The sequence below is a fragment of the Dreissena polymorpha genome, chromosome 9 (assembly GCF_020536995.1).
Source record: "Dreissena polymorpha isolate Duluth1 chromosome 9, UMN_Dpol_1.0, whole genome shotgun sequence".
Taxonomy (NCBI): domain Eukaryota; kingdom Metazoa; phylum Mollusca; class Bivalvia; order Myida; family Dreissenidae; genus Dreissena; species Dreissena polymorpha.
In genome coordinates this window covers 66,083,290-66,111,189 of record NC_068363.1, presented here as the reverse complement: position 1 = coordinate 66,111,189, position 27,900 = coordinate 66,083,290, and the positions used below count along the sequence as shown (strand labels likewise).

Below are 27,900 nucleotides of genomic sequence, written 5' to 3'. Positions count from 1 at the left end.
CACGAAACCTTTGCATTTTTTAGAACATAGTTTATTAAACAATCCATCCAGAAGGCCAAAAGCCCAAGTGGACAAATCAAGCATACATGATACAGTGTTTACACAATACACAGTTTATGATTATACAAAATAAAGTCATGAAAAGAAATAAAATCGTTTGGTTACAACGGTGCATACATGATTTATTATACATTATGAGTTATTATACATTACACTAGAACATAAATAATTATCGAAAGTATACATGTAATTAAATATATCCTAAGTGCGTCAGAGTGTATGAGGCTAATAAACTCAATTTAATGCAATATACAAAATATACTGTAATTTACATTTATTAGGTCTCCATAAGCAAGATGTACTAATAAAAACACTTTGTACTAATCAGAATTAACATAGTCGGTTTTATTATGAATATTTGTATGTTACTAGTACATTTATATATACATCATATGTTTAAGGTTAGTAGAACAGTTTGTGATAGTAACAGGCTTGTAAAAGACTTGTTGACAGATCTTCTAAAATAAAAGTCAATTAAAACACATGCATGTAATAATAGCATAAACGTCGGCCCGTACAGTCTACCTGTACGAAACAGAAATATAGGCTCTGGAAACAATGAACTTTGTTAAATGGATGTTATAAATCAGTTCAATTATCTAAATAAACAAACACAACAAAATGCACTGAAAAGACAACGTTTGATATTAATTTATATTTAATATCATTGTATAAACCCTATACAGGTCACCTACGAAATTAACATATACATGGTCCAAAAGTCATGTTGAATGCTATATAAACAATAGTATTTATCAGTACGTTTGATATGTCTTACATATTGTTTATTGTTTATTAAACAACACATCCAGAAAGCCAAAAGCCCAAGTGGACTAAGTAAGCATACAGTGTTTACAACATAAATAATACATGAATTTTCAAAAAAGAAAAAGAAAAAAAATATGTTGCATTGCAACAATTCATACATGTTTAATTAACAAGGGCTGTTTGTAAAACATGCATGCCCCCCATATGGGCTCTACGTTGTAATGACAGCCATTGTGTGAATATGTTTTTTGTCACTGTGACCTTGACCTTTGATCTAGTGACCTGAAAATCTATAGGGGTCATCTGCAAGTCCTGATCAATTTACCTATCAAGTTTCATGATCCTAGGCTTAAGCGTTCTTCAGTTATCATCCCGAAACCATGTTACTATTTCGGGTCACCTTGACCTTTGACCTAGTGACCTGAAAATCAATAGGGGTCATCTGCGAGTCATGATCAAAGTACCTATGAAGTTTCATGATCCTAGGCATAAGCGTTCTTTAGATCTCATCCGGAAACCATTTTACTATTTCGGGTCACCATGACCTTGACCTTTGACCTAATGACCTCAAAATCAATAGGGTTCATCTGCGAGTCATGATCAATGTTTCTATGAAGTTTCATGATCCTAGGCCCAAGCGTTCTTGAGTTATCATCCGGAAACCACATGGTGGACGGACCGACCGACAGAACGACCGACATGAGCAAAGCAATATACCCCCTCTTCTTCGAAGGGGGGCATAAATATAGGTATAATTATATTAATAACTATTGATAGTATATATGTAATTGAATAGGTTGTATTACATCATTTGTAATGGACCTTAATTATGACAACAAAATATCAAATAAGCAAATTGTACATATATTGGGTCTTCACACTTCACATGACAATTGTCATAATAATAACACGTTTTACTAACCTTAGCGTAACAAATTTCGTTTCACGTGATAGCACACAGTATTAAACTAAATATCAATTATGCTTTTTTCATGCTTGTATCGATTTCATAAGAATTATCCCTTGCTTGCTACCTATGCGAAACGAAAATATTGGCAGCTCAAAGGCTCTGCTCATAGAACAACATATTATTTAATTAAACTGATATTATGACATTATGACAAGGTGTCTGTAGTTAAACAAACACGAGAAACAAAATGTTTTAACTGGTTGCGTTTGATATTAAAAACAAGCATATCATAAACCTTAAACAAACCACCTACGCAATCAAAAATGTAGATGGTCAAAAGGTCATGTAGTATGCTCTATGAAAATAAAGATGGTACAAGTACAGTATTTAATGTGACATAATAGTTGTAAATCAGTGAATAACAGTTCTAAAAATGCAGCCATATTGTCGTAGAATACATCTAGGAACAGAAACGATACTATAATATAACCTTAATTAAAAAGATAATAATGGCAATTGATTAAATACATTCAAATACAGTTTTGACAGTCCATTGAAGGTGACCGTTAAAACACAAAGACAGATTAAAAAACACGTGAATAAAAACACGTTACATATGAGGTACTATCCCAACAATTAATATGCAGTACATACTAAATGCAATTAAAGTTACAACAAGATATATACCGCACAAAACATTTCAGAATAAATCAAATTGATGACACATATGTATTATGCGTTCGAACCTTAAAAGAGTGATAAATATAACAGCTAAATTTTCTTATTAATAGTTAATTATTTGATGTTATTAGCTCGATAAATTTGTACATGTTTGGTCGTTGTCTGTAATACAATGGAATATATTTTGATCGCAGTTCAGTATATATTGTACATTCAAGATAAAAATGAAACTCATCTTCGAGTTTATTACAAACAGTACACTTTCTTTGATCTAATGGAATTGGTGTAGGTCTAGCCCATCTGCCTGTCTCGATATTTAATCTATGTGATGACATATCTAATTTTGATAAATTTACTCGAAACTTGTTGACATTGCATATATTCAGGTACGGTTGAAATTGAAAAACTGCAATATATTTATAACAAGGGACAAAATTGTCACAAAACCAGGTTTTCATTGTGAAAAAAAAATCTGATAAAGGGAGAAAACTCAAACTGAACTTTTGATATGACCAAAAAAAATTAACCCCCTTTGTAAGTTTTTTTTTTTTTTTAAATCTATTTTTAGTCGTGGCGACCTTGACATTGGAGATATTGACGTGATTCTTTCGTGGGACACACCGTCCCATGATGGTGAACAAATGTGCCAAATTATTTTAAAATCTCACTATGAATGACATAGTTATGGCCAGGACAAGCTCATTTATGGCCATTTTTGACCTTTGAACTCAAAGTGTGACCTTGACCTTGGAGATATCGACGTAATTATTTAGCGTGACACACCGTCCAATCATGGTGAACAAATGTGCCATATGATTTTAAAATCTGACGATGAACGACATAGTTATGGCTCGGACAAGCTCATTTATGGCCATTTTTGACCTTTGAACTCAAAGTGTGACCTTGACCCTGGAGATATCGACGTAATTATTTCGCGCGACACACCGTCCAATGATGGTGAACAAATGTGTCAAATGATTTTAAAATCTGACAATGAACGACATAGTTATGGCCCGGACAAGCTTATTCCGCCAGCCCGCCAGCCAGCCAGCCAGCCCGCCAGCCAGCCAGCCAGCCAGCCCGCCCGCATTCGCCAATCTAATAAGCAGTTTTTTCCTTCGGAAAAACTGGTTAAAAATTTAATCATATAGCAATGATTTGTTTCTCATTTGTAAAGCCATTTTCTATCATTTTCCTTATTGAACAATTTTTTTTCATAATCCAGTAAAAAAGCAATGGAAAGTAATTCACTTAAGAAAGCAAAAAAGAACTTTTCTGGATAAAAAACACTGGTAAGTTATAATAATAATAGTTTGCTTTTTTTTGGTTTTAAATGAAAACATATTAAACATTTTGGTGGAAAAGTGATAAATGATAAAATGATGGAAAAGTGATAAATGATAAGTATAAATGATAAAATATATACAGTGTTTCGTTTTTGTTTGAAATAAAATTATTTACCCCCTTCAGAAAGCAGTCTTCTGGCTATTCGTCTCCGTTCTTCTAGTAGTTGTGTTTTGCTGAGCACAAACTCTAAGGATTGATTCTGCAGGTAGCATTCTGCTAACTAAAGTTGTTAATATCATTATATTTACTGAGAGGTAGCATTGGGCAGAAAAAAAACACAACTGTTTCAACCAATTAAGTGGGTTTGAAAATTAATTTACCAAGGCAATCCAAGCAATACTTAACCACGCACAAACATTTTATGAACATACATATTAATAACAAGTTTCATGTAGTTCCATACAACAGTTACTGAGCAACAGCTATGGAAAGCAAAAAACAGTTATGGAATTCCTTACTTTCAATCAATGATAGGATAACTATTGCTTTACCAAGTTGATGCAGATCCCTAACGTTCAATCAATGAAGAGGATAACTATGGCTTTACCAAGTTGATGCAGATTCCTTACTTTCAATCAATAAAGAGGATAACTATGGCTTTACCAAGTTGATGCAGATAAATTTTATGCGTGTACCAATGCAACATGATAATAGAAAATAATTTTTAAGGTTCATTACAAGAAACAGTTCAGAAACAGCTGTGGACAGAAAAGTGTCACAGATGGACAAAAAAAAACTACTACGCTTCTACAGGAACAAGGGACAAAATTGTCACAAAACCAGGTTTTCATTGTGAAAAAAAAATCTGATAAAGGGAGAAAACTCAAACTGAACTTTTGAAATGAACAAACAAAATTAACCCCCTTTGTAAGTTTGTTATAAAAAAAATTAATATATTTTTAGTCGTGGCGACCTTGACATTGGAGATATTGACGTGATTCTTTCGTGCAACACACCGTACCATGCTGGTGAACAAATGTGCAAAATGATTTTAAAATCTCACAATGAATGACATAGTTATGGCCAGGACAAGCTCATTTATGGCCATTTTTGACCTTTTAACTCAAAGTGTGACCTTGACCTTGGAGATATCGACGTAATTATTTCGCGCGACACACCGTCCAATGATATTAAACAAATGTGCCAAATGATTTTAAAATCTGACAATGAACGACATAGTTATGGCCCGGACAAGCTTGTTCCGCCAGCCCGCCAGCCGGCACGCCCGCATTCGCCAATCTAATAACCAGTTTTTTCCTTCGGAAAACCTGGTTAAAAATCATTGGGAAGTACAAATAACGGATTCCATTACCTTTAAAACGTAGACACCGCAAGATATTGAATCTGACTGTTTTGCATGACGTGGGCAGAGTATGTTCCAATGTGTTGGTCCGCCCATATCAATGCTGGATGAGCGCCGAATGTGCACAAATTTACTGTTCAAAAGCAAAAAGTAAAAAAACAACATCATCAAATCACCATAAATGATACATTATGAGTACAAATATTATTTGCTAAATTTTTGGAATGAATTCCCTAGCTGGTAATAAAGACATATTTTTTGCGCTGTCAGGATGTCTGGTTAGATGTTCCTTGAATCTTGTCAGCACTTATTCCCATAAAACATAAAAAGAAACTTAGAAGGAGTGTTCATTACCAAGCCTTGGTTTGCATATTGGCAGCATTTGTCAATTAAGTCAAGTTATCCAGGTTAAAAACATAATTACCTTGCCAGTGCTTCTTTGCATAAATCAATGAAGGATTTTAATGTTACTTGGTCATATTGATTAATAGCTAGCTTGGTTCTGCATACTAAGAATTTAATTTGGGTCAAGGTCAAAGTTAGAAGGTAAAAACATGGATTTCTTGTACTTCAAACAAGAAATGTGTTTTTAGAAACACTATGTCCCCTATTGCGCCGCTTTGAAGCTATATCTTTGACCTTTGACCTTAAAGGATGACCTTGATCTTTCAACACTCAAAATGTGCATCTCCATGAGATACACATGCATGCATGCAAAATATCAAGTTGCTATCTTCAATATTGCAAAAGTTATGGCAAATTTGACGCAAACATAAAATCAAACCAACAAACAAACCAACAGACAGATAGACCTACAGACAGGGAAGAAACAATATGTCCCCCACTTTAATGGTGGGGGACATAAAAAAGTTTTTGGTAGCAAATATTCCCATAAACCACTGAAAGGAAATACACTAATGCTACATATTAGACATACAAGTCTAATTTCGGTAACGGACATGACACCAAAACCTTCACAATCTGATCAGTGTAAACTTTTTATATAAATGATGATTATTTGCAAGTTAAATATTACATAGCATTTTACAGTCTGTGATATTTTCTAATTTAGTATATGAAGTTAAATGTATCTAATCTGTTTAATTAAATAATGTACACATTTACATCCAGTGTTGCAGGATCTGTTGCTGGGAAACATTCTGCTCCCCCATCGGATTTATGTACAATACTTTGTTGTCTTTCGGTTGCACAACCTGAAGAAAATAAAAGAGGCCCCCAGAGGGCCTTGGGGTGCTCACCTGAATAATATGCGATCTTAATTGATAGTCCCACTGGCAGGAATCTTGAAAATTTAACCTATTTAGAAGAATTTTAAAGTTTTTTTTTATGAACATATATAAATTTGACTGCTCCAGGTTGTGGATATTTTTTTGAACAAAAAAATAAATTTAACAATCAAGATGAAAATACTATAAATTGTTCATGCCAAAAACCTTTTATCTATGCCTTATGTTTTCAGAGAGGTTTTTTTAAGTTTTTACTAACTACATACTTTCTTGTATGAACAGAATGGCCCAGCTGGACAGGAAAAATTTTGACCTGTGAGCATAAGTTTGAGCAATATTGGCAGATGTTCACTTGACAATTAAAAGTCACAATTTTGTATGCAAAATATTTATCCTATATGCCTTGTGGTTTAAGAGAAGACTATTTGTGAAGTTGTTTTAGTATATACATGTAGGGAAAACATATTGGGCCCCAGGATGGGCCTAACTTTTGGCCCCAAGCCTGTAATCTCAACAATCTTTGTAGAAGCCAACTATACGAATGCCAAAAATGTAAGCTCTATGCCATGTGTTTTGAGTGTTGATTTTTGAAGGGTATACTGTACACATATAGGAAAAACAGATTCACCACAGGACAGGGCAAATTTTGGCCCCAGCTCTGTTATGGAATCAGTTTTTGTAGAGGCCCAGTAGACAATGTTTCATGGCATTTATAAATGTAACCAAGTTAAAAATTGGACAACCGTGATATTTCGCAAGTAAATTGACAATCATTTTCACTTACTATAAGAGACCAGTGGAATCCACCCTCATTGACTGCTCCAACCAGATGATCATACTCCAGTATCTGCACCTTTGCATAGAAAATAGTACACTTAAGACAAGAGCACCACATAATGGGTGTCAACGCTCGGCTGCAGGTTCAGTCTTGAATAAATGAAAGCTTGTCTGAATTATTTTAAATCACAAAGACCTTGACCTTTGACCTAGTGACCTTAAAATTGAGTGTGGTATGTAGAACAAATCAAAGTGCATCTAAATATAAAGTTTCAAAGTTGTAAGTGAAGCACTTTTTTTTTAGAGCCAAAGTAAAGGTTTTAGCACGACACAGACGTCGGACAGCACGAGCTGGCTATGACAATACCTCGAGTTTTCTCTGAAAACAGCCAAACTAATAATACTCAATCAAGTAATTCTTGAAAATAACAATATAGACTTATTTTCATTAATGCTTTATATACTTTTATTCATTTAGTCCATCAAACAATTCCTAATAAATACCAGTAAATGCACAGATTTAACATGAACCTTCATGCAGTGATGACCATATTTCATAATATTTAAACATATTTCAATGCTTAAAAGTTTTTACATGTTCCAGCAACTCAGCACTTTAATTTCAGGTGAGCTAAAATATAGTTTCCGTCATATTGGTCAATGCAAATGGTTATTTCTTTATAACGTTAATGTGCTGTCATTTTAATGTAAATGTTTAAATGTTCAGGAAAATGCCTCAAAGTTTAGGTATTAAGATTTTATTGGTGAACATGCTACATACCTCGCTTAAATACCTGTGTTTATCAGGGTCTTGTCCCAAAAATATGGCAGTCCATACTGTACTTGCTACATGGAGACTGCCATCCAAAGGCAAACACAGCAGATGTAAAAATGCATCCATTATCTAAAATTAAGTATTTAAGACATGCCATAATTAAACAATCATTTTAACACATGAAGTCAGAACAACCAGATATACTGTTATCATGACAACAAAGTTTGTGTGTTCATTAAAATGTTTTCCATTTATGTGTTGGCATTGTATATTTGTTTATATGTTTTTAATTAATTGGTTATTACAATATATTCAATTAACTAAAGCCAAGGCATCAATTTCTCTGTTCAAGTAAGAAACAAGTACACATCAGTGAACAATGTAATAATAATAAGAACACCATGAAAAATTTAGAAGCAAGACATGGATTAAATCATCAGTGGTACAACTATCTGTGTAAACAACACACTATAAACACCATTTACTCTACATTATTAACTATTATTTTATGAATGCAAAATTAAATATATAAGGAAAAAAATATTATAGGTATTAATGTTCAAATAGGTCACAAAATTTTACGCCAGTTTAATTATAAGAACATTTGGTTTGATAAAATATTCACAACTAAAAATTATGTAATCATGTATTTGCCATTATGTACAACTTTAATTAATGAAAGGCAGCAATGAGTTGAATGATTACTATTACCTCATCGGGAAGCATGGTCTTCAGAAAATGGAACGAGTTGTTCCATACGGTGAAAGAACCGACCTTCAATATCTGTTCACGTGTCTCTGGATGGTCCCAGATGTCAAACAACACTGAAATCAATCGATTTAAAAAGTAATCATTGACTTTTAAGCATTGGTAATTGCTGTAATAACCAATACTTTGGAATTTGTATGTGTTGTACTTAAATCAGGAGGGCGTAGCATCGGAACAAAAAAAACCTTTGGTTAACACCCCAATAACCAATGCTTACATGTCGATTATTTTGATTCTGACATTATATTATTCATACTTCACCCATGAGTTCAAATTTATTAATGATAAATATATTTACGTAACTTCCTCCATTTAATGCAAATTACATACAAACTCACAATGAACAAAACGAAATAAATCAAATAACATTGAATTAATTCATAAATTCATAAACACAGCACAGACAATGTAAAAGACTTAATGCACATCAGTTAACATAGACAAATATTTTTCTTATTAAAACAAGCTTCAATTTCAATTAATATAGGGCAAATAACACTGCAGTAATGTAAACAATCCACATATAAACAAGTTAACATGATTTTAAAGAATACATTTCATATTTGTTTGGACAGACTGATGAGTGGACGGATCAAAAAGGGTCAAAACAAGCATCAGCCAAATAAATTATTCTTCATTAATCCAGTGTTTTTACCTCTGTCTATTTCATCCTCCATTTCAGATTGTTCAGAGTGTATTTGTTCTGTTTGCTTCATTTGCATCCGTGCTCTTTTTGTAGGTCTTTTATTCCTTCTTTCTTTTTCACGAAGTGCACCTGTGTATTGACCTTTTTCGATGATACCTTTCAATTTAATAACCTCATTATGGACACTTTCAAGGATGTCTGCACTGTCCACTGTATACAATGCATTTGTGGCTTCTTTTAATACAGTGAGACATTTGTCACGAAGTTTGTCATTTGAAAGAACAACAGATCTTTCTTCAGACACGATGTCTAACGATTGACAGTCTTTGTCAAGGTTAAAACATGGACTCTTTGTATACTGTGTTGGAAGAGAATCCCAAGTATGGCTTGGACAATGCATTATGATTGCAAGCATATGCTTGCATGGCCAATTTCGATCTTTAAAATCGAGACAAGAGCATGTTGGGTTTGAAAGGTTTACCGTATATTCACCTACAGTGAACTCACACCCATTCTCTTTAATGGAGGTAGCCTCCACTCTATCCCACCGGTCCATCACATGTTTGATGAATTTTTTTGGTTTATCTTTCAGAAAAACTGGTAGCGATTTGTTGTATTGTTTGTGACTGCTGCCAGCCAGCACATTCTTGCTTACAAACCTGTAAATAAAAAGAATGCCCTTAACAAAAATCTGTCTGCAAAAAGAGTGCTCAACTTTTCTCAGTAAATAACAAAAAAGTACATAAATTTTGCAATTCTAGAGTGTTCACAAGTTTGTATGTCTTTAATACCGATACATTAATTAACGGAAAAAAAACACCATGTTTTTTTATCCTCTCAGAACCATTTTAAAACAAAAAAAAAGAATCATTCAAACAAACATTTTGACTAATTTGCATAAAGATTGGGCATCAAATGTGACCTCTATATTATTGACAGTTGATGGCAGACACAGGTCTATGGCATAAGCTCAACATGAGCTAATAATGTTTGCAAAGGACGCACAACGGATGACGCACGAGAATGACAGGTCACAATAGTCAATCCATTCAGTTGACAGACAATTCATAAAGAATATTCATCTGCACTATGGGTATAAAAAGTACACATTTTATAAAAAAAAATCAAAAATACTGACTGTTTTTCCGAGTCTGGTATGAAAGAGTTTACAATCACTGTCACCAGTGTTGATAAGCTTTTCTTCCTTCCCCATCTCGTCAGATATTTAGTTTTGAACAAATTGTTCATACTTTCAACACCATTGGTGGTTGAAATGGTCAGCTCAATGATATTTCTTCTGTAGCACCTGGCCCACCTCTTTTCGCAAATTGAAGAAAGTGTTATATATTAATATATAAAAATATATTGACAAGAGGGCCTGAAAGGCCAAAAGTAATTCACCTGAGATAACATGATATTATTAGGACAAATCTTCTGACCAAGTTTCGCTAAGATCGGAAAATAAATGTGGCCTCTAGTGTTAACAAAGTTTTACTATAGCCATGTACGGAAAAAGGACCCGCCCCCTGGTGGCCATGTTTTTAATCCAAAATTTACTCATGCACCACCGCAGAATATAAATACACACTATGTTTTAATACCACAAGTGTTCGGTAATACCTGCATCAGCTCTATCACAGCTTCAAAAGGTTCATGTTAAATTTAATATGCTTCTTGTATTTTAAAGATATTTCTTGTCGCTATATGTAGTAAGTAAAAAAAACAATGACCCATGTCTAACCGAGTCTATATACAAAGAAGAAAAATAACATCCAATTTTGGTAGTTTTTTTATTAAAATTAATTATTTTGACACAGGTTCATGAAGACCAATACAATATGTGACTTCAGAGCTTTCACAGACTCCATATTGAAAATACTGGCCCACCCCTGTTTGTGTAAGCCTTTGAGAGCATGTTTGAACTTGTCAGAAAAATTAATGATACACATATTTTGAACAAGTTTCATGGACATGAGACTTTTCTAGTGTTCCCACAGTAAAAGTTGACAATGCACTGAACATTATTAACAAAGGTCTAACCAATAGGCCAATCATGACAATTTGTGTTTATGTGAAATAAAGTGTTGCAAAAAAAATCAATAAAGCATTTAAAAAGAGCATCAGACTAAGAATATAAAAAATACCTCCTTATTCGCCAGCCAATAACGTTCAATCCAGTTCTTAAATTTAACATTGCTGCTATACAAATCACAGGATTTCAGCAACTCTATGTTGACAGACAATTCATCTTCATTGTCAGAGTCTGCAATTTTCCGCAGACTGAAACATAAATTCAAGCAAATTATAAAAACACAGTTTTTTTTTTGCCCGATTTTATAGCCGAAATTCGGCTATGTTCCCAATCAAAAAAGTATTTGTTTTTCCCAAAATTCCCAATGAAAAAAAAAAAATTTTTTTTTTTTAGAAAGAAGTCGTATGTGTATTTTATCTCAATTTTAATTCAATTACATCTAACAAAGGATTATATGTTTTTTTTCTTTTAATTTGAATGATTATTAAGAGTTAAATCAAATTTAGCATTTCCCTAATCAGTGGACTTTTCATGTGGAAAAAAAGGCTAATGAATTTATTTTCCCAATTTCATGAAAATGCCGATAAAATTCCCAATTCCAAAGCCATGGGCTATCTTCCCAAAAAGTGGAAAAAAAACCCTGAAACATAACACATAAACGTAAAATATAAGCAAACCATATTTAATTTATGTGTTTTCAACAATATATAAACAATAGCATATCACCAATAACAATTAAACATGTATGGAATATCAAGCATGGCCAAGGCTTCATTTAAAGAAACACCCTTATTATCTTTGGTTGTGCTCGTACCAACTTAATATGAATTATTAAAATGAGTTGCAGTGGAGTCAACTTTTATTGCAATACATTTCCCCTTTAACACTCGATATAGTGTTGAAAATGATCCATACATTTTACAAAATTAAAGTTATAGTTAAATGCCCTTGTGCAATCTTTTTCATTTATGACAGTTAACATTCATACATTTTTTTTAACAATTATGTGTGACATTTAAAAAAATAGACATTAACAAAGAGGTAAACCACCAATAAAATTACAAAGTTGAAAAAAAAGCCATAACAAACACAAAATTAAATGTATGGTAATCATCGCTTCTAAAATGAGTTCCTCTGGTGATAGTTAACAAGTATACTACTTTTGATCCAAATATTTTGACGATTGCTGAGAAATGGACTGACCAAATTGTAAACAAGAGCTGTAAACAAAAAGTAAACAAGAGGACAGCGCGGTCGACTATTCGATTGCTTGACAGTATAACGAAAGCCATCATGGAGATGGGGGGGGGGGGGGGGGGGGTTTAACGTGAGTGTGTGGTCATTTAATAGATGATATTTTTAAAGTAATGGATTTTTTTTTTAGGGGGGGGGGGGGAGATTCTGGGGTTTGGCATGGGGAACAGTTTTGGTGGCGTGCATTGTGGTATGCCAGGTAAGTGTTGTTTTGTCAAAGTATGAATCAAATGTGATCATAAATAAAGATGGTATGGCAATTTAAGCAAAATGTTCAATTATCTATGTATAAAAGGGGCCATCATTCTGACAGAATGCTTGATACAATTGTCTGCTCTTTTTAAAAGGTTGGGGTCATGTTGGTTAACAAGTATGCAAAATATGAAAGCAATATATCAAGGGACATAGGAAATATTTGGGGTAGTACGCAGAATTTAACATTTGCACGCTAACGCTAACCGGAACAGGAACGCCGGGTTGAGTCGGATAGCTCCACTATATATATTTCATATAAAATAGTCGAGCTAAAAAAGGCCATTACTATAACAAATTAATTTTCAGGTTGTCCGCAATTGTGAAATGTGATACCCATACGATAGTTTATATGGGAAGCAATATTGATTCAAATATCTTTGATGATCTCTGAGAAATGAATCTAAACAAAAAATCAATCAACAATAACATAACTAATTAACAAGGCAAAAAATTGTCACAAAACCAGGTTTTCAGTTGAAACAAAGTCTTATATAGGGAAACAATTCAAAATGTGTATTGTTAACCACCTTGTGTAAAATTGACTTTGATTTCATTTAGAAAAAAATGGCTGATACAGAGAGACAACTCATAATCAAAATGTGCATTCTTACTAATTGTTCATAGTTACAGAGTTGTTTCAAAATCAATCTATTTTTAGTTGTGGCAACCTTGACCTTGGAGATATTGACATAATGTTTTCGTGACACACACCATCCAATAATGGTGAACAAAATTAATGTGCCAAATGATTTTAAAATGTCACAATGAATGACATAGTAATGGCCAAGACAAGCTCATTTATTGCCATTTTTGACCTTCAAACTCAAATTGTGACCTTGACCTTGGAGATATCAACGCGATTCTTTCCCGCCAAACACCGTCTAATGATGGTGAACAAATGTGCCAAATGATTTTAAAATCTGACAATGAATCACAAAGTTATGGCCAGGACAAGCTAATTTATGGCAATTTTTTACCTTCAAACTTAAATTGTGACCTTCACCTTGGAAATATCCACGTAATTTTTTCGTGCGACACACAGTGTAATGATGGGGAACAAATGTGCCAATGATTTTAAAATCTGATGATGAACGAAAAAGTTATGGCCCGAGCAAGCTTGTTCCGCCCACCTATCGAATAACCTGGTTACAAATGGCAATAAGTATGAATAAACATATTTTAAGGTAACTGCCTTTGTAAAATATGTTCCCCTACATTGTAATAATTAATACCAAATTTGAATGAAATATCTTTCATGGTTTCTGAGAAATGGACCTGAACAAAAAAGTGAGGCCAAAGATCGGGATCTTAAATTAGTTCAGATTTGTTTTAAAATCAAACCTTTTCAAAATAGCGTCCTTGTGCTGCAGTGCATTGTTTTCATGAACTCGCAACCAACGATCCCATGCCTGCTCTCTATGGAACTTGCATGTAAATACAATGCAATCTACAAAAAGGAAATTTATCAGTACACAATAAGCCAAATATTCAAATCTTTTTAACATATTATTTTCCAGAACAGAAGGAAATTTGTAAGTTTAAATAGAAATATTTGCAAACAATGTTATTTTCTTTGGATAAATTGCCAATAATTCAACTCTATTCAATTCATCAGACCATGCAAATAAGGCAATTTAGCAACAGCGTGGCCTTGACATTTGGAGTAAAAACAAAAAAATGAATAGAATTCTTTGTCTTCAAACAAACATTCAGAAAGCACTTCAACAAGCAAATTCGTAGAATTGATATCCCCCGCAACATATGCTTTGTTTGAGGATGGATGCAAATTGGACGGATGAACAAACTGACAGATTTTTTCAAGAAACAAAGGGCCATAACTCTGGTTTTAACAGATGGTGTAAAATGCCATTTGGCGTGAATCATCCTCTTATGCATATATATACTCATACGAAGTTTCAATGAAATACGCCAAAGCACTTCCAAGATATGGCTCCGGACACAAAAGTGACGGACGGACAGCCGGACAGACAGCGCCAAAACAATATCCCTCCGCATCTGGCGGGGGATATATACTCATACCAAGTTTATATGAAATCCGCTAAAGCACTTCCAAGATATTGCTCCGGACACAAAAGTGCATATAGTAAAAAGCATTTTTTCAAGATACAAAGGGCCATAACTCTGTTTTTAACAGATGGTATACAATGCCATTTGGCGTGCATCATCCTCTTATGCATATATATACTCATACAAAGTTTCAATGAAATCCGCCAAAGCACTTCCAAGATATGGCTCCGGATACATAAGTGCCGGACGGACAGCCGGACGGACAGACAACGCCAAAACAATATCCCTCCGCCTCTGGCGGGGGATAATAAAGCTGTCAAAGAAAATATATTCACACGATTTTGTGATATTGTACTTAAATGTATCAATGCCACATTCAATAGAGGTCTTCATCGTGTGGTTAACAACCATTTCTTCAAAATTTGAAGAAAAGGCATGATATTTGAATCGAACAATGATTGTTGGAAATTTGTTCATGTGGCCTTAAGACTGTTGCATTTGAGTAATCAACACCAAAAATTTCTTTGAGAACTTAGTGTCAAAGAGAACTTAAGTTATCTTTCTGATGACGTTGGGTCTAACAACAGACCAACTGACTGACGAATGGATTCCACTGAACCTAATATTACATCCAATACCAAACTTTGTTAGGACAGGTTTAATATTATTGTGTAATTAAAAGATCACTCCAGTTGTAAATCACTATTGCAGAACAATAATCAAAACAACTTATAAGGATTTGACATCAAGATACTAATGCTTATAAGTTCAGCACAAGTTGAATTACCTTTGAAACATTCCTCTACGGCAGAGATTTCTCTCTGATCAAGATCGCAAACAAAGGATCTTGGTTTCCAGTTTGGACACCAGCCCTTGATGACCTCCAACGCACTTTTTATCTCATGCGCTGTCTCTTTCTCCAGTAGGAAAGTCCCTACTGGGAGGTATCCTGTTCCAGTCAACACAGCCATAAAAAAGACACATACATTGTATTTGGAAGTGTTGTATGTGCTATCCATCACCACTGTGCTCCCATACTTCATTAACATTTTTCGTTGAAATTCGGATTGATGCACAAATAGCAATGTTTGCGGAACACCCTCTGATGAAATTCCACTAAAACAAAACATTCACTATTATTTGTGACAAAATGAGAAATGACAGTTTTATAACTTCATATTTATAGTTATATAATTAAATAACAGTATGTTTTGATTTTCTTTCTCTTAAGCCCCTTTAACTTTTTTCCTCCAAAGGTTTATGTAAGCTTAGCTGGCCCACAGTATGCGACGAGAGGGTTTAAATGGGGCTATTATATCACTCACTACAGTGATATATCAAAGAAAGAGCACCAGCTGGACAGATTTGGAAAATTAAATCCATTTAGAGGCCATTAATATGGAGCTCTCAGTAAACTCGAAACAGAAATTTGGAATGAACACTTCATTCAGTCAGATATTGCAAGATTCATGAAAAGTCTCGCAATAGTTAGTATAACAAGAAAATTCAATTAATTTTTGGTATCCCCCAAAGAATTAAAAAAATCAGTCATTGTCAATCGCTTAATGAAAACAATCTGAACTACCCAAATTATCTTGACAAAGCTTATGTCAGAAACACAAAAACACATTCAATTTGAATTTCATTACAATCTCTACATCGAACCAGACACACAAAGTTAACAATTTCAAACAATAAAGGACCAGACATCTAGAGCTGAACTCAACAAAACTGGCAAGTTTACCAGCACAATAAAATAGCAAATATTTATTTTTATATGCATGATTTTCATACAATAGTTATACAACAGTTCATGGCAGAACAAAATACTTAATTTCACTAAACAAGAAACCGTCAGAGACAGATGATGCTCCCCAAGGGTTTTTTGTCACAATATTGAACAATATTTCAGATAAAAGCAAGTGTGTGATTTAAGAACCATCTAAGGGGAGGAAACTGCCCTAACCCTCTTACAGAATTTAGTTAAACTCTTCATTTGTATATAGATCCAGCAAAGTTTATAACTAATTGTAAATAAGTTTTACATTGAAAGGGAGGAAATCAGCTAAAGGAGGAAAAAACACACCCCTGAAAAGGAAACGTCTTGAGGGGCATAACTTTGGACAAAATAATACGATGGATGGTTTAGCAACTTAAAAATTCCAAAGGGCCATAACTCTCTAAATAAATCATCTAACCAGAACCCACAAATAACATGCGCATCTCCTGTTGGTAGTGAAGCTTCCCATAAAGCTGCATTGAATTCCAGTCAGTAGTTGGGGAGAAATAGCCCGTACAAGAATTGCACTATTTGTACAGTTTATAAAATTTTTCAAAGGGCCTGTGAAAAATCATCCGACCATAACCGGCTGATAATATGCACATCTCCTGTTGTGAAGCTTCCCATAAAGTTTCATTGAATTTCCGTAATAAGTTGCTGAGAAAAAGCTCGGACGAATAATTGCACTATATGTACAATGGAAAATTTGAAAGGGCCATAACTCTGTGAAAAATCATCCGACCAGAACTGGCTGATAATATGCACATCTCCTCTCAGTAGTAAAGCTTCCCATAAAGTTTCATTGAATTCCAGTCATTAGTTGCTGAGAAATAGCCCGGACAAGAACTGCACTATATGTACAGTTAAGGGAAAATTACAAAGGGCCATAACTTGGTGAAAAATCATCCGACCATAACCGGACCATAATATGCACAACTCCTCTTGGTAGTTAAGCTTCCCATAGTTTCATTGAATTCAAGTCATAAGTTGCTGAGAAATAGCCTGGACAGAAATTTTGCATGAACGGACGGACACACACGGAAGGACGGCCGGACAGATGAAGCGGCGACTATATGCTCCCCCCAATTTTTTTGGGGGGAGCACAATTAAGGTGGCCTAACTCTTGAAATACGAAGTTCATCCCAGCATAATTCATACATGCACCACAGCAATTAGATGATACACATTTATTTTAAGTTTCATTAAATTCCATGAAATTATTATTGACAAACATCAACAATAGATGTGTTTGACAGCAACACAACGCTGCTTTCAAGCCATATATTTGACATTTGACCTTGAAGGATGACCTTGACCTTTCCCCACTAAAATATGCAGATCCATGAGAAACACATGCATGCGAAATATCAATTTGCTATCTGAAGTGACATAGAAGTTATGAGCATTTTGAAACCTAAATGCAAAGTGTGACAGAAGGACAGACGGACAGACAGTCCGCTCACTATATGCCCTCCTTTGGGGGGCATAAAAAAAACAACGCTCTGGCGGCAGAAAATTATATTTGAAATGATGCTAAAAAGAATTTTTGTGAAAATTGCCTAACCCTTACTTGGAACAAATGGTCATTTGAAGCAACTTCCTGATGGAATATAATACGAGTATGCCACTGAGACAACCAACAACCACACAATACTTTACAGGACCCTTCAGTGCACAGTTCAACTTAACAATGATGGATTTATATTTTTCAATGTGAGCCTACCTTGGACGAAAATGGAAATTGTCTGAAGGAGATTCCTTCTTCCATTCAGAAATTAAAGCAGTCAAATTTCCCTGATCATCATAACAGTGTCTGCAAAAAAGCAAGAGTTCATGGAAGTATATTTAAAAAAATGGTACATGAAATTGAAAAATAAAAAAAGTATATCAAAATTTGAGGACAACTGGTCAGATATTGAGTTTCACACTGGCTGCACAATTTTCTCAACCTTTGGCAAAATATGATTTATTAAATTCACAATTAAATAAATGTATGAAAATGTGTTGGGAATAACTTACATATCTGATACAATATATTATTAAATAAACAATTGAAAATTTTTTATTGAAATATGGTGGGCAATTTTAGTGCATTTAAGTTATTTCTTAATACTTGTATTAATTTGTAAGATAGTCACATTTGGTACAATGCCCTATTGAGTTTTGGTATGCATAGGCATTTAATACTCATTATCATATTGATTTATTTACTGATCCAACAGATATAGAAAGACATATTATATTATTAATAAAAGTAATACATTTCATAAAATATTCTTATCAATAAAAGACATTTTCTATCTCAGCAATTATACAGTATTAACTTGAGCATGATAATATTCATTGCAGCGATTAACATTACTTAATATTTAATGAAAAAGTAAATATTTCATTTGTTTTCTTTGAAATGTTAACAACACTTGATATTTTGATGATATAATATACAAGAGCGTTGTCAGTTGACACCATGAATTTTTTTTAAAACATGAGCGGTGCAGGACGAGCGCGCCACCTTCCTTTGTGTTTGATGTCCCAGTGGTAGCCATTTGTATTAAAGTAACATGCCCCTTTGAAATTAGTCTCTCCTGTTTCAACCAACATAGTTCTGTTCAAAATGAGGCATACATTTGGCAAAATTATATTCAAGCTTATCTGCCATTGTTAGTGTTTGCTTTTACAACAGCTATCATACATACTAAAACTAAACTGAGGAGCTGCGCCATGAGCGCATGATACGCCCGTCGTTCGCCAATGAAGTAGTAAGGTAATAAATAAATACGGTAGGACATTCAATGAAATCACGAAATTTTGACGAACAAAGTCCCATAACTCTGAAACGACAATTCAGAATTCCGTCAAAAACGAAAGGGGATCAGGGTTTATCAATATTAAGATTGTGTTGAAATTTGAAAAAAACCCATCGAAGGATATTTGAGCTACAGTAGGACATTCAATGAAATCACGAAATTTTGACAAACAAAGTCCCATAACTCTGGAACGACAATTCAGAATTCCGTCAAAAACGAAAGGGGATCAGGGTTTATCAATATGAAGATTGTGTTGAAATTTGAAAAAAATCCATCGAAGGATATTTGAGCTACAGTAGGACATTCAATGAAATCACGAAATTTTGACGAACAAAGTCCCATAACTCTGGAACGACAATTCAGAATTCCGTCAAAAACGAAAGGGGATCAGGGTTTATCAATATTAAGATTGTGTTGAAATTTGAAAAAAATCCATCAAAGGATATTTGAGCTACAGTAGGACATTCAATGAAATCACGAAATTTTGAAGAACAAAGTCCCATAACTCTGGAACGACAATTCAGAATTCCGTAAAAAACGAAAGGGGATCAGGGTTTGTCAATATTAAGATTGTGTTAAAATTTGAAGAAAATCTGTCAAAGGATATTTGACGTAGCGTACGACATTAACAGACGGACAGACGGACGGACGGACGGACAGACGCGGGGTATACCATAATACGTCCCGTCATAGACGGGCGTATAAAAAGGAATCTTTTATGTTGTTTTTTTTTCTTCAAAAAATAAGACTTTGAAAATATTTTTTTTCAACAATAAAATCTACTTGAACTATTAGGTCATAAAACAAAACAATAATAAATTCTGATTGGTTTGACCTGGTGAAATGACATCCCCTTCATATTGTAAACATGCATGGAAAAATTGGACCAAATCTCTTTCAGCGGTATCTGATAAATATACCTATAAACAAAAAGTAACCAGCAACCAAATTTTCTATTTTGAACAATAAAATTCCTGGTACTCATGTGAAATATGTTAACCATGTTTCAATAAAAAGTTGTGGAAAGGTCTAGCTTCCAAAAAATACAGGTTGCTGCAAACAGGGTTGAGATATGGACCAGACATTTTAAGATAATTGCCTATATCCAGGGTATCCAAAAGTTGGATGCATGCAATTAGATGTTTTAGACACATCTGTTTCATTTGTTGTTGAATTTTCAGCCACATTATATAATATTTGCAAGATATTCATAATTTCTCCATTGACCATCCCATTGGGGCAGAATAAGTGTAACCAAACAGAAGCAGTGTGTAGCATCTGCCTATTTCTCTCCAGATCTTCCCAAAACATGCAAACCAATTTGGGCTAAAAACATGTGATGGTTTCTGAACCAACAAGTAACACAACGATAAAAATGTTAACTTTCAGTAACATTAGTTTGTCTGAATTAAATGAAGGGTAACCAGGTACCTGTCCTTGTTAAATTCCTTTCCCTTCTAACGGTAAAAAATTTAAAAAATATTTATCCAAATCTCTTTGACCATTTCTGAGAAATGAACAAAAAAGTATATGCTTATTACAATTAGAGAGTCGTGACAATAGCTCCTCTTGGTTGGTGTACAAGTTGATAGCCTTATCAATAAAGGGGTATTAATGCTATTCCTAATTGAGCAATTTATTTAAATCATTTTAAAGTTGGTCATGTTTAATTAATAGAACTTTGCACATTTTTCTTGTAAATAATTGAGTACAGTGAAGGAATTTGACATTTGTAAACACATGTAAAAAAATCAATTACATATTGCGAAGTACACTATTTTTATTTAGAGCATGTGCACTTTCCAATGATTTCTTAAAAACAAAAACTGAGAAAATGATCTTATAAAGTAAATGACTATCTTTCAATTACTCAATCTCTTTTATTTTATTTACTGTTTTGTTAGTTATATTCACTTACATATTGCTTTTCAAAGCAGAAGATATGTGGAATCGAAGGTCCTGCATAGTTGGATGAAATCTTCTGTTTGACTTGGGAATGTGACTGTACTTGCTCTTCACAAACAATGCTATGTGGCTTTTCATTTCAGTGGCATTTGTTATGCCCTCCTTCATTGCAAGTTCCTTTATCTTTTGCAAAATCTCTTTGTCCAGGCGCTGCCCATAGCCAGCCTCCTTCAAGAATTCAACTTTTTTTATTTTTGTAAGTTTCATACATAAAGTATTTATCTCCTTCTGGTTTTCCATATGTTTTATAGGTTTCTTTCTACAACTCTTATTTCAAAATATCTCAGGCCTTTTCCAAGGTGCTTAAAAACCAGGAAACCCTGTGCCTAAATCTTTCATTTATTAACTGTCCTCACCAATTTGTGTTGCTTTCATTCTTCAACATGTATGTAAAATCAACCAGACAACCAATGTGAAATTAAAAGGTTGAATATCGTTTCAAATGCTGTTTATATATTAATTATTTGTACAAAAAATGAACCGTCTACAGTATAATAAGTTTTGATGTAGCAACTTAAAAATTAAACAAATTCAAACAGATACCACAGTATCACCCTTATCACGCATGTTTACACCAGTGCATTAGCAAATGTATGGGGAAAGGCCTGATACCTGTTTCACAGACTGTAATTAATATTTAAAAACTTTTACCATGTAAGTGCTGATAAAGCAAACAAGAGGCCCAAGTGTGCCATGAGTCACTTACATGAATACAAGCAAACTTACAAGCAAATGTTATAGTTTCACTAACAGGTATCTGATGATCTGACATAAAAACTTTCTACCTCCAGTTTCTTTCTGGGATGATTTGGGGACTTTTTTATTATTTACATGTACAGGAATAAGATTGGCCACAAGTGCCGAGATAATTTTTAACACAGGGCCATAATTTTATAAAATGTGGTTGAGGTCTACTTGATGATGTATCATGCCCTAAAGAATCAACATATTAACAATAACTTGTGAGATCTACTATACAAAATTCAATGCCAAATGAAAATGGATATTTAAGGACTGCAGTTTCATAAATATTTAAGATTTTAAAATACCAAATATCATAAATTGCATAAACACATTTATTGATAAGGAAGGGCTCAGAATTTGAAAATCTGGGTTAAGATCTTCCAGATTATCTTGCATGTGACATGTCTCATCTCTATGACTTGCTGTTGTACACAATAATTGTTAAGTTTTTAAAAGTATAATCTTACATTGATCTTGATTCCCATTACAAGTAATACAAACCTCGCCCATTACGTGATGTTCGTGGGTTCCAACATAGGCAACAAGAACACACACTTCGCCTCTCAAAGAAGAGACTTCAGCTGATTTTAGCCGATCTATGACAGCCTGTCTTTTCCGCCTTGTGTCTGTGCCTTCAAGCTATGTCATAAGTATTGTGCCATCAATGAAGAAAGTACAAAATTTGATTAAGTAACCTCCCTCAAAGACACATCTAATTTAAAACACTGACAAAAGTAACTAAACATCAAATTTACAGTAATTACTATTTCATATCCTTTTTATTTGCTCATTTTAGAGGGGCATACAGCTAGAATGGCAATTTCATTTTTAAATTATATGGTTACATGAAAAAAAATTATCTAAAGGATTCATTTTATTACACAGACCTGAATATAAAAAATCAAATGTAAATTATGCATTATATTAAATACAAACAAGAGATGTGGCCAAATCAATTTACCCCTGATCATTTGATCCGGGGGCATAAAACACAATTTCAATCAATTAAGGGGCCATAACTCTTTTAATGAAACCAACAAACTTCCAAATGTGCCAGCACAATATAACACTAAACATTAATTTTTAATTTCAATACATTTCATACAATAGTTGTTGAGAAACCGTTCATGGCAAAAAAATTCAATTAAGGAGCATAACTTTTGAGATACTAAGCCAATCCCCCCCAAAAATGCATGCACCACTGCTGTATGATGATACACTTTTATTTTTAGCTCATATAATTCTATGCAGTTTTTAACAGCTAAAAACTGACAAAAATTTACTAACAATTCTATTCATTTTGAAGGAATAACTATGAAATTACCAAGAATGTACAAACAGAATTCATGTGTACAGCAAGGTAATAAGATTCATGAACTTCCTTGCAATAGTACCCGAGACAATCCTCCGGACTGAAAAAGATCCTAAATTTCAATCAATAAGCCGGGCATATCTCTAGAGTTATGAAGACTATCAGAACAGAAAGTGTGCTTAAACCACTGCAGTATAATGATAAATACGTACTTAAAGGGGCCTTTTCACAGATTTTGGCATTTTTTTAACTTATTCATTAAACGCTTTATATTGATAAATGTTAACATTGGATCATAAAAGCTCCAGTAAAAAATCAAGAAAACAATTAAAAAAAGGAAAAGAACATTGCCCGGAGCAGGTTTCGAACCAGTGACCCCTGGAGTCCTGCCAGAGTCCTGAAGTAAAAACGCTTTAGCCTACTGAGCTATTACGCCGAGTACACATTCTTGACGTATTTTATACCTTAATAAGCAATCTTCGTAGTTTCACAAAATTTAACGACAAAAACAGAACTCTCCAAATTATTCAATCGTTTCGCGTTGCAACGCTTTATAATTTTTAGGTTTTAAAATCGTCAAAAGATGCATATAATGGCTATATTAGACCATGGTTAATGTTCAGTATTACTGTTTCCTCACAAATATCATAACTAAAACGAAAATTTGCAAATCTGAAACAACTTTTTTCAATTTTGTCAATTTTCCAAAGCGTGAAAAGATCAATTTAAGGTTTTGTGATTCAAAATGCAACAGTTACTGAGGAAAAGCTCAAGATGGAGAAAAAAAATCAATTTAAACAATTGAGGGGACATTACTCTGGAGTTTCATAGGCCATTCAAAAAGAATATACTTGTGCACAGTGTGCACTTTGATTTTAGAGCCAATGTAAAGGTCTTAGCATGACACAGACGGTGGTTGACAAGACAAGCTGGCTATGACAATACTGCGGGTATTCTCTGAAAACAGCAGAGCTTAAAAATTACAAACCAATATTAAATTTGTTTCTGACATGATTTGTGATTGTTCATTCCATTTCTTTTGATCTATTTTTAACATTTTCTTTAAACAAGTATTGCCTTAAAAATTTCCTCAAAAGTACACAGTTGATTTTTAAAATTCTATTTCATTATTTATAATAAATCATCTCACCTTATAGTCTGGGAACCGCAAGATGGTTTTCATTCGAATCTGGCAGCAACAGCCGTGTTTCTTTGTGTTTTGAATTATTTTCCTCTTGCCACCGGCGTATGCATGTTCGGGATCATTCTTAAATACATGTTCATGCACGAAATACATGCATTAATAAAATCAAGGATTCTGTTTATGAAATATATCAGGAACAGGTCATCAATGTGAATTCTGTCCACGTTTTACAGTGAAATTTGAAGCAAAATACTGATATAAGAAGAAACACACTACATACAGTGAATGAGCAAAATACAAACTTCAGCATTTCATGAAATAATAAGATGACATCCTATTTCTTCTGTAATAGCCTGTTGTAGATTTTTTTTCATGTGTCTTGTAAATAGAACATCCAATACCACAACTATCACATGGGGAAAAGGCCCCTATCTGAGGACATTTTCCAGCAACTAGTTGCGTGAGCATTCCCCAAAACATCTTGAAAATTCGACAATCATCAGCACAAAGACCACGAAGAAATTTCCCAACATCTTTTCTTTCAATGACATACATTCTGTGGATGATGGCAAATGACGCTTGTCGCGGGAAAAGTCTCCATATCCGTACTTTTCAAACAAATAATGAATAACTTGTCAAACCTACTGTTACTCGTCAAAAACAGTTGTATTATTAATTATGCCATGAAGCTAGATAGAATGTAACCCAATGGTTTGACAACCATAAGAAAAGTTGACTTTTAATGTGACATCATGCATGAATGACATGTGAATAATAATATCTAGAAAAAGTATTATTTTTAGTTTGACACAGATGCTTTTAAAAGGGACACGGAGATACCATTAAAACAATAACGTTTAGCTTAATTCATTTTGTTTAAACACTAAGAAATATATGTTAATGTGAGACCCTTAACTGATAGATAGACTTTACAAAATATGATTATGGATAAATCCGATAATTATGTATCACATGCTATACTTTGTTTCCCATATAATATAACCATCACAAATAGTTTTCATTCGACTAACCAATTACATTCCAATTTCCATTACATTATTACCACATCAAATGACATCATGGAATGTAAACAACTTTATTCACTGCACAGCAATTGATAAGCCAAGAATGCTTACAATGCCATGCCCAACTGGTAGATATATAACAACTGTCCTGGCACTTTCTCTTCCACCCAAGCAATCATGCTTACAAAGATGTTACCCAAATAATTAAAAATACCAGAAAAATATCATTTTCAATAATAATACAGTGTCTTTTCATTATTTTGTCACAAATTGTGTTATATGACAACCATACCGGCTGAGCTTTCTTTCTTTCCTTCCTATTAGGACCGTAGTGGCATTCTCTTACTTCTGTTCCCAATTGCACGAACGGACATCCATCAAATGGTATTGGCATGGAACCACGATTTTCGTAGAATCGAAACACAATGCCATCCGTAGTGCTTAATTCTACAATCATGTCATCAATAAAGCTACAGACATTCAATAAGTTCAGTATAACTTTACATTTATATCAACACAAAACACATAAAAAAATCATTTAAGTTTCTTATATATAGTCTATAAATGTAAGCTTGAAACTTGAGCATTTCATTGAATGCCTATTTCTAGGTATAAAACATATTCAATGGCGTTGTACAATAAAAAAAAAATATAAACACAATTTAAAAGCATACACAGGTACATCACGTATTACCTAAAAAATATGGGGAAAAAAAACACCAAAATTAATATAAAAATTTAAACTCATTTATGACTCATCCTCTATGAAAGAATTAATGTCATTTTCACATTAAATGTAGTTTCTTCTGAACATATAATTAAACAGCATAGGCAAAAGAGTCTCATCGACACGGATATAATGAGCCTTGTCGGATGATTATTTTGCCTTTTTTTCTCATCGCTGAGATTGTAGTATCATAAACATGGGTATGAAAAAAAACACACAGTTAAATTGACCAGTAAAAGAAGATGTAGACTTTGCCATTTAAAGTGTTAAGTGTTGTGATATTAATGCAGGATTTAGTAACATTTCTTCACACAATAGCATATTACTTGTAAACATCTAAGAAATATTACCTTTTCATACATGTATATATATGGCAAACATTATTTTAGGAAATAACAACTTCATAATCAGTCAAGCCCTCCCTTGATTAAACTGGGTATGAACTTTCATCAAACATGAACAAAGTTGAAAAACAATGAACAGTCATAAATAATGCGAAATGTTTAAACTGCTGCTTTAACCAAATATACATATATATATATATAACTTACCTATACCTTTATGCCATCTGTCCAAGCTGTTGAATGCTGATAAATTTCTATTCTAAAAAACTTCAGAAGTACATTTCTAAAATGATCAAGAGTTGACGTGCTCATTTTAAGTAACAAATTTTAAATTTATATATATATTAAATGACTGAAATTGTTATTCTTAAATTACAAATATATATAAATAAAATTATAAACATTAAATATTCAAAATAAAATTAATGTATGTTTTGTTACCTGTTTAAGATCTTTTTGTGTGCTTGCTGATGGCATTGATAAGTACCCATTGACATTGTACAATTTTACATGTACATGTACAATGAATATCTTACAAACACCAGAAATTGTTGACGTCAAACAATCCAACAAATGTCCATCTCCTTTCCTTCCACTTGGTGTATTATCCAATAAATTTCAATATTATTGCCTTTTAAACCAATTCAATGCTTTCACACGATTGTTTCAAATTTTAATATTTCCACAATAAGCTTAATTCAAATAAATATTGTAAGTAAATTTCCATTCACACCTTTTAACTTTTAAAAAGCCAGTGTTAGTTTGTAGATTTCTGCATAACTTTTTCCATGGACCTTATTAGAATCACAATATTATATTAACAAGTCACACTGTTTCATATTTCCTAAACATGTTGGGTGTCAAAATTTAATGTGATAAATAGATTTAATGCACACTTCTTTTCATTTCCAAAAATAGCAATTAATGGTTAATTTTTGGCTTTCTCTTGAAGTTTTCACTCTTTGTTTTCCGTGTTTTTCTTTACTTCACAGGGGAAATATGGAGACTTCTTGCCACAAGACATTGGGCCACATAATACTGATTTATTTATTTAATTTCAATTGCACAATATATATTTTAATTTTACTTATATCATTAAAAATTAAATACAAAAACTTATTTTAGATCATAACAGCAGTTTTACAACTAATTATTTACTGGAGTCCTTTCTTCATTCTGCTAATGGTGGCGCAATAGCAGA

The 27,900-nt window shown here is 33.3% G+C and overlaps 1 protein-coding gene across 1 annotated transcript; it reads right to left on the bottom strand.

The window, feature by feature from the left end:
• Positions 1-27,014, bottom strand: LOC127844457 (uncharacterized). The gene is made up of 17 exons (XM_052374693.1): positions 26,907-27,014; positions 25,921-26,075; positions 24,610-24,726; positions 22,649-22,786; positions 21,357-21,571; positions 18,355-18,444; positions 15,639-15,967; positions 14,165-14,270; positions 11,427-11,562; positions 10,421-10,599; positions 9,292-9,941; positions 8,580-8,692; positions 7,875-7,997; positions 7,101-7,169; positions 6,195-6,283; positions 5,079-5,202; positions 1-3,986 (listed from the first exon to the last, which is right to left on the bottom strand). The coding sequence occupies exons 2-17, from the start codon at positions 26,020-26,022 to the stop codon at positions 3,873-3,875; spliced, it is 2,694 nt and encodes an 897-aa protein (XP_052230653.1). The 5' UTR covers positions 26,023-26,075; positions 26,907-27,014; the 3' UTR covers positions 1-3,872.
• Positions 27,015-27,900: the final 886 nt, after the last annotated feature.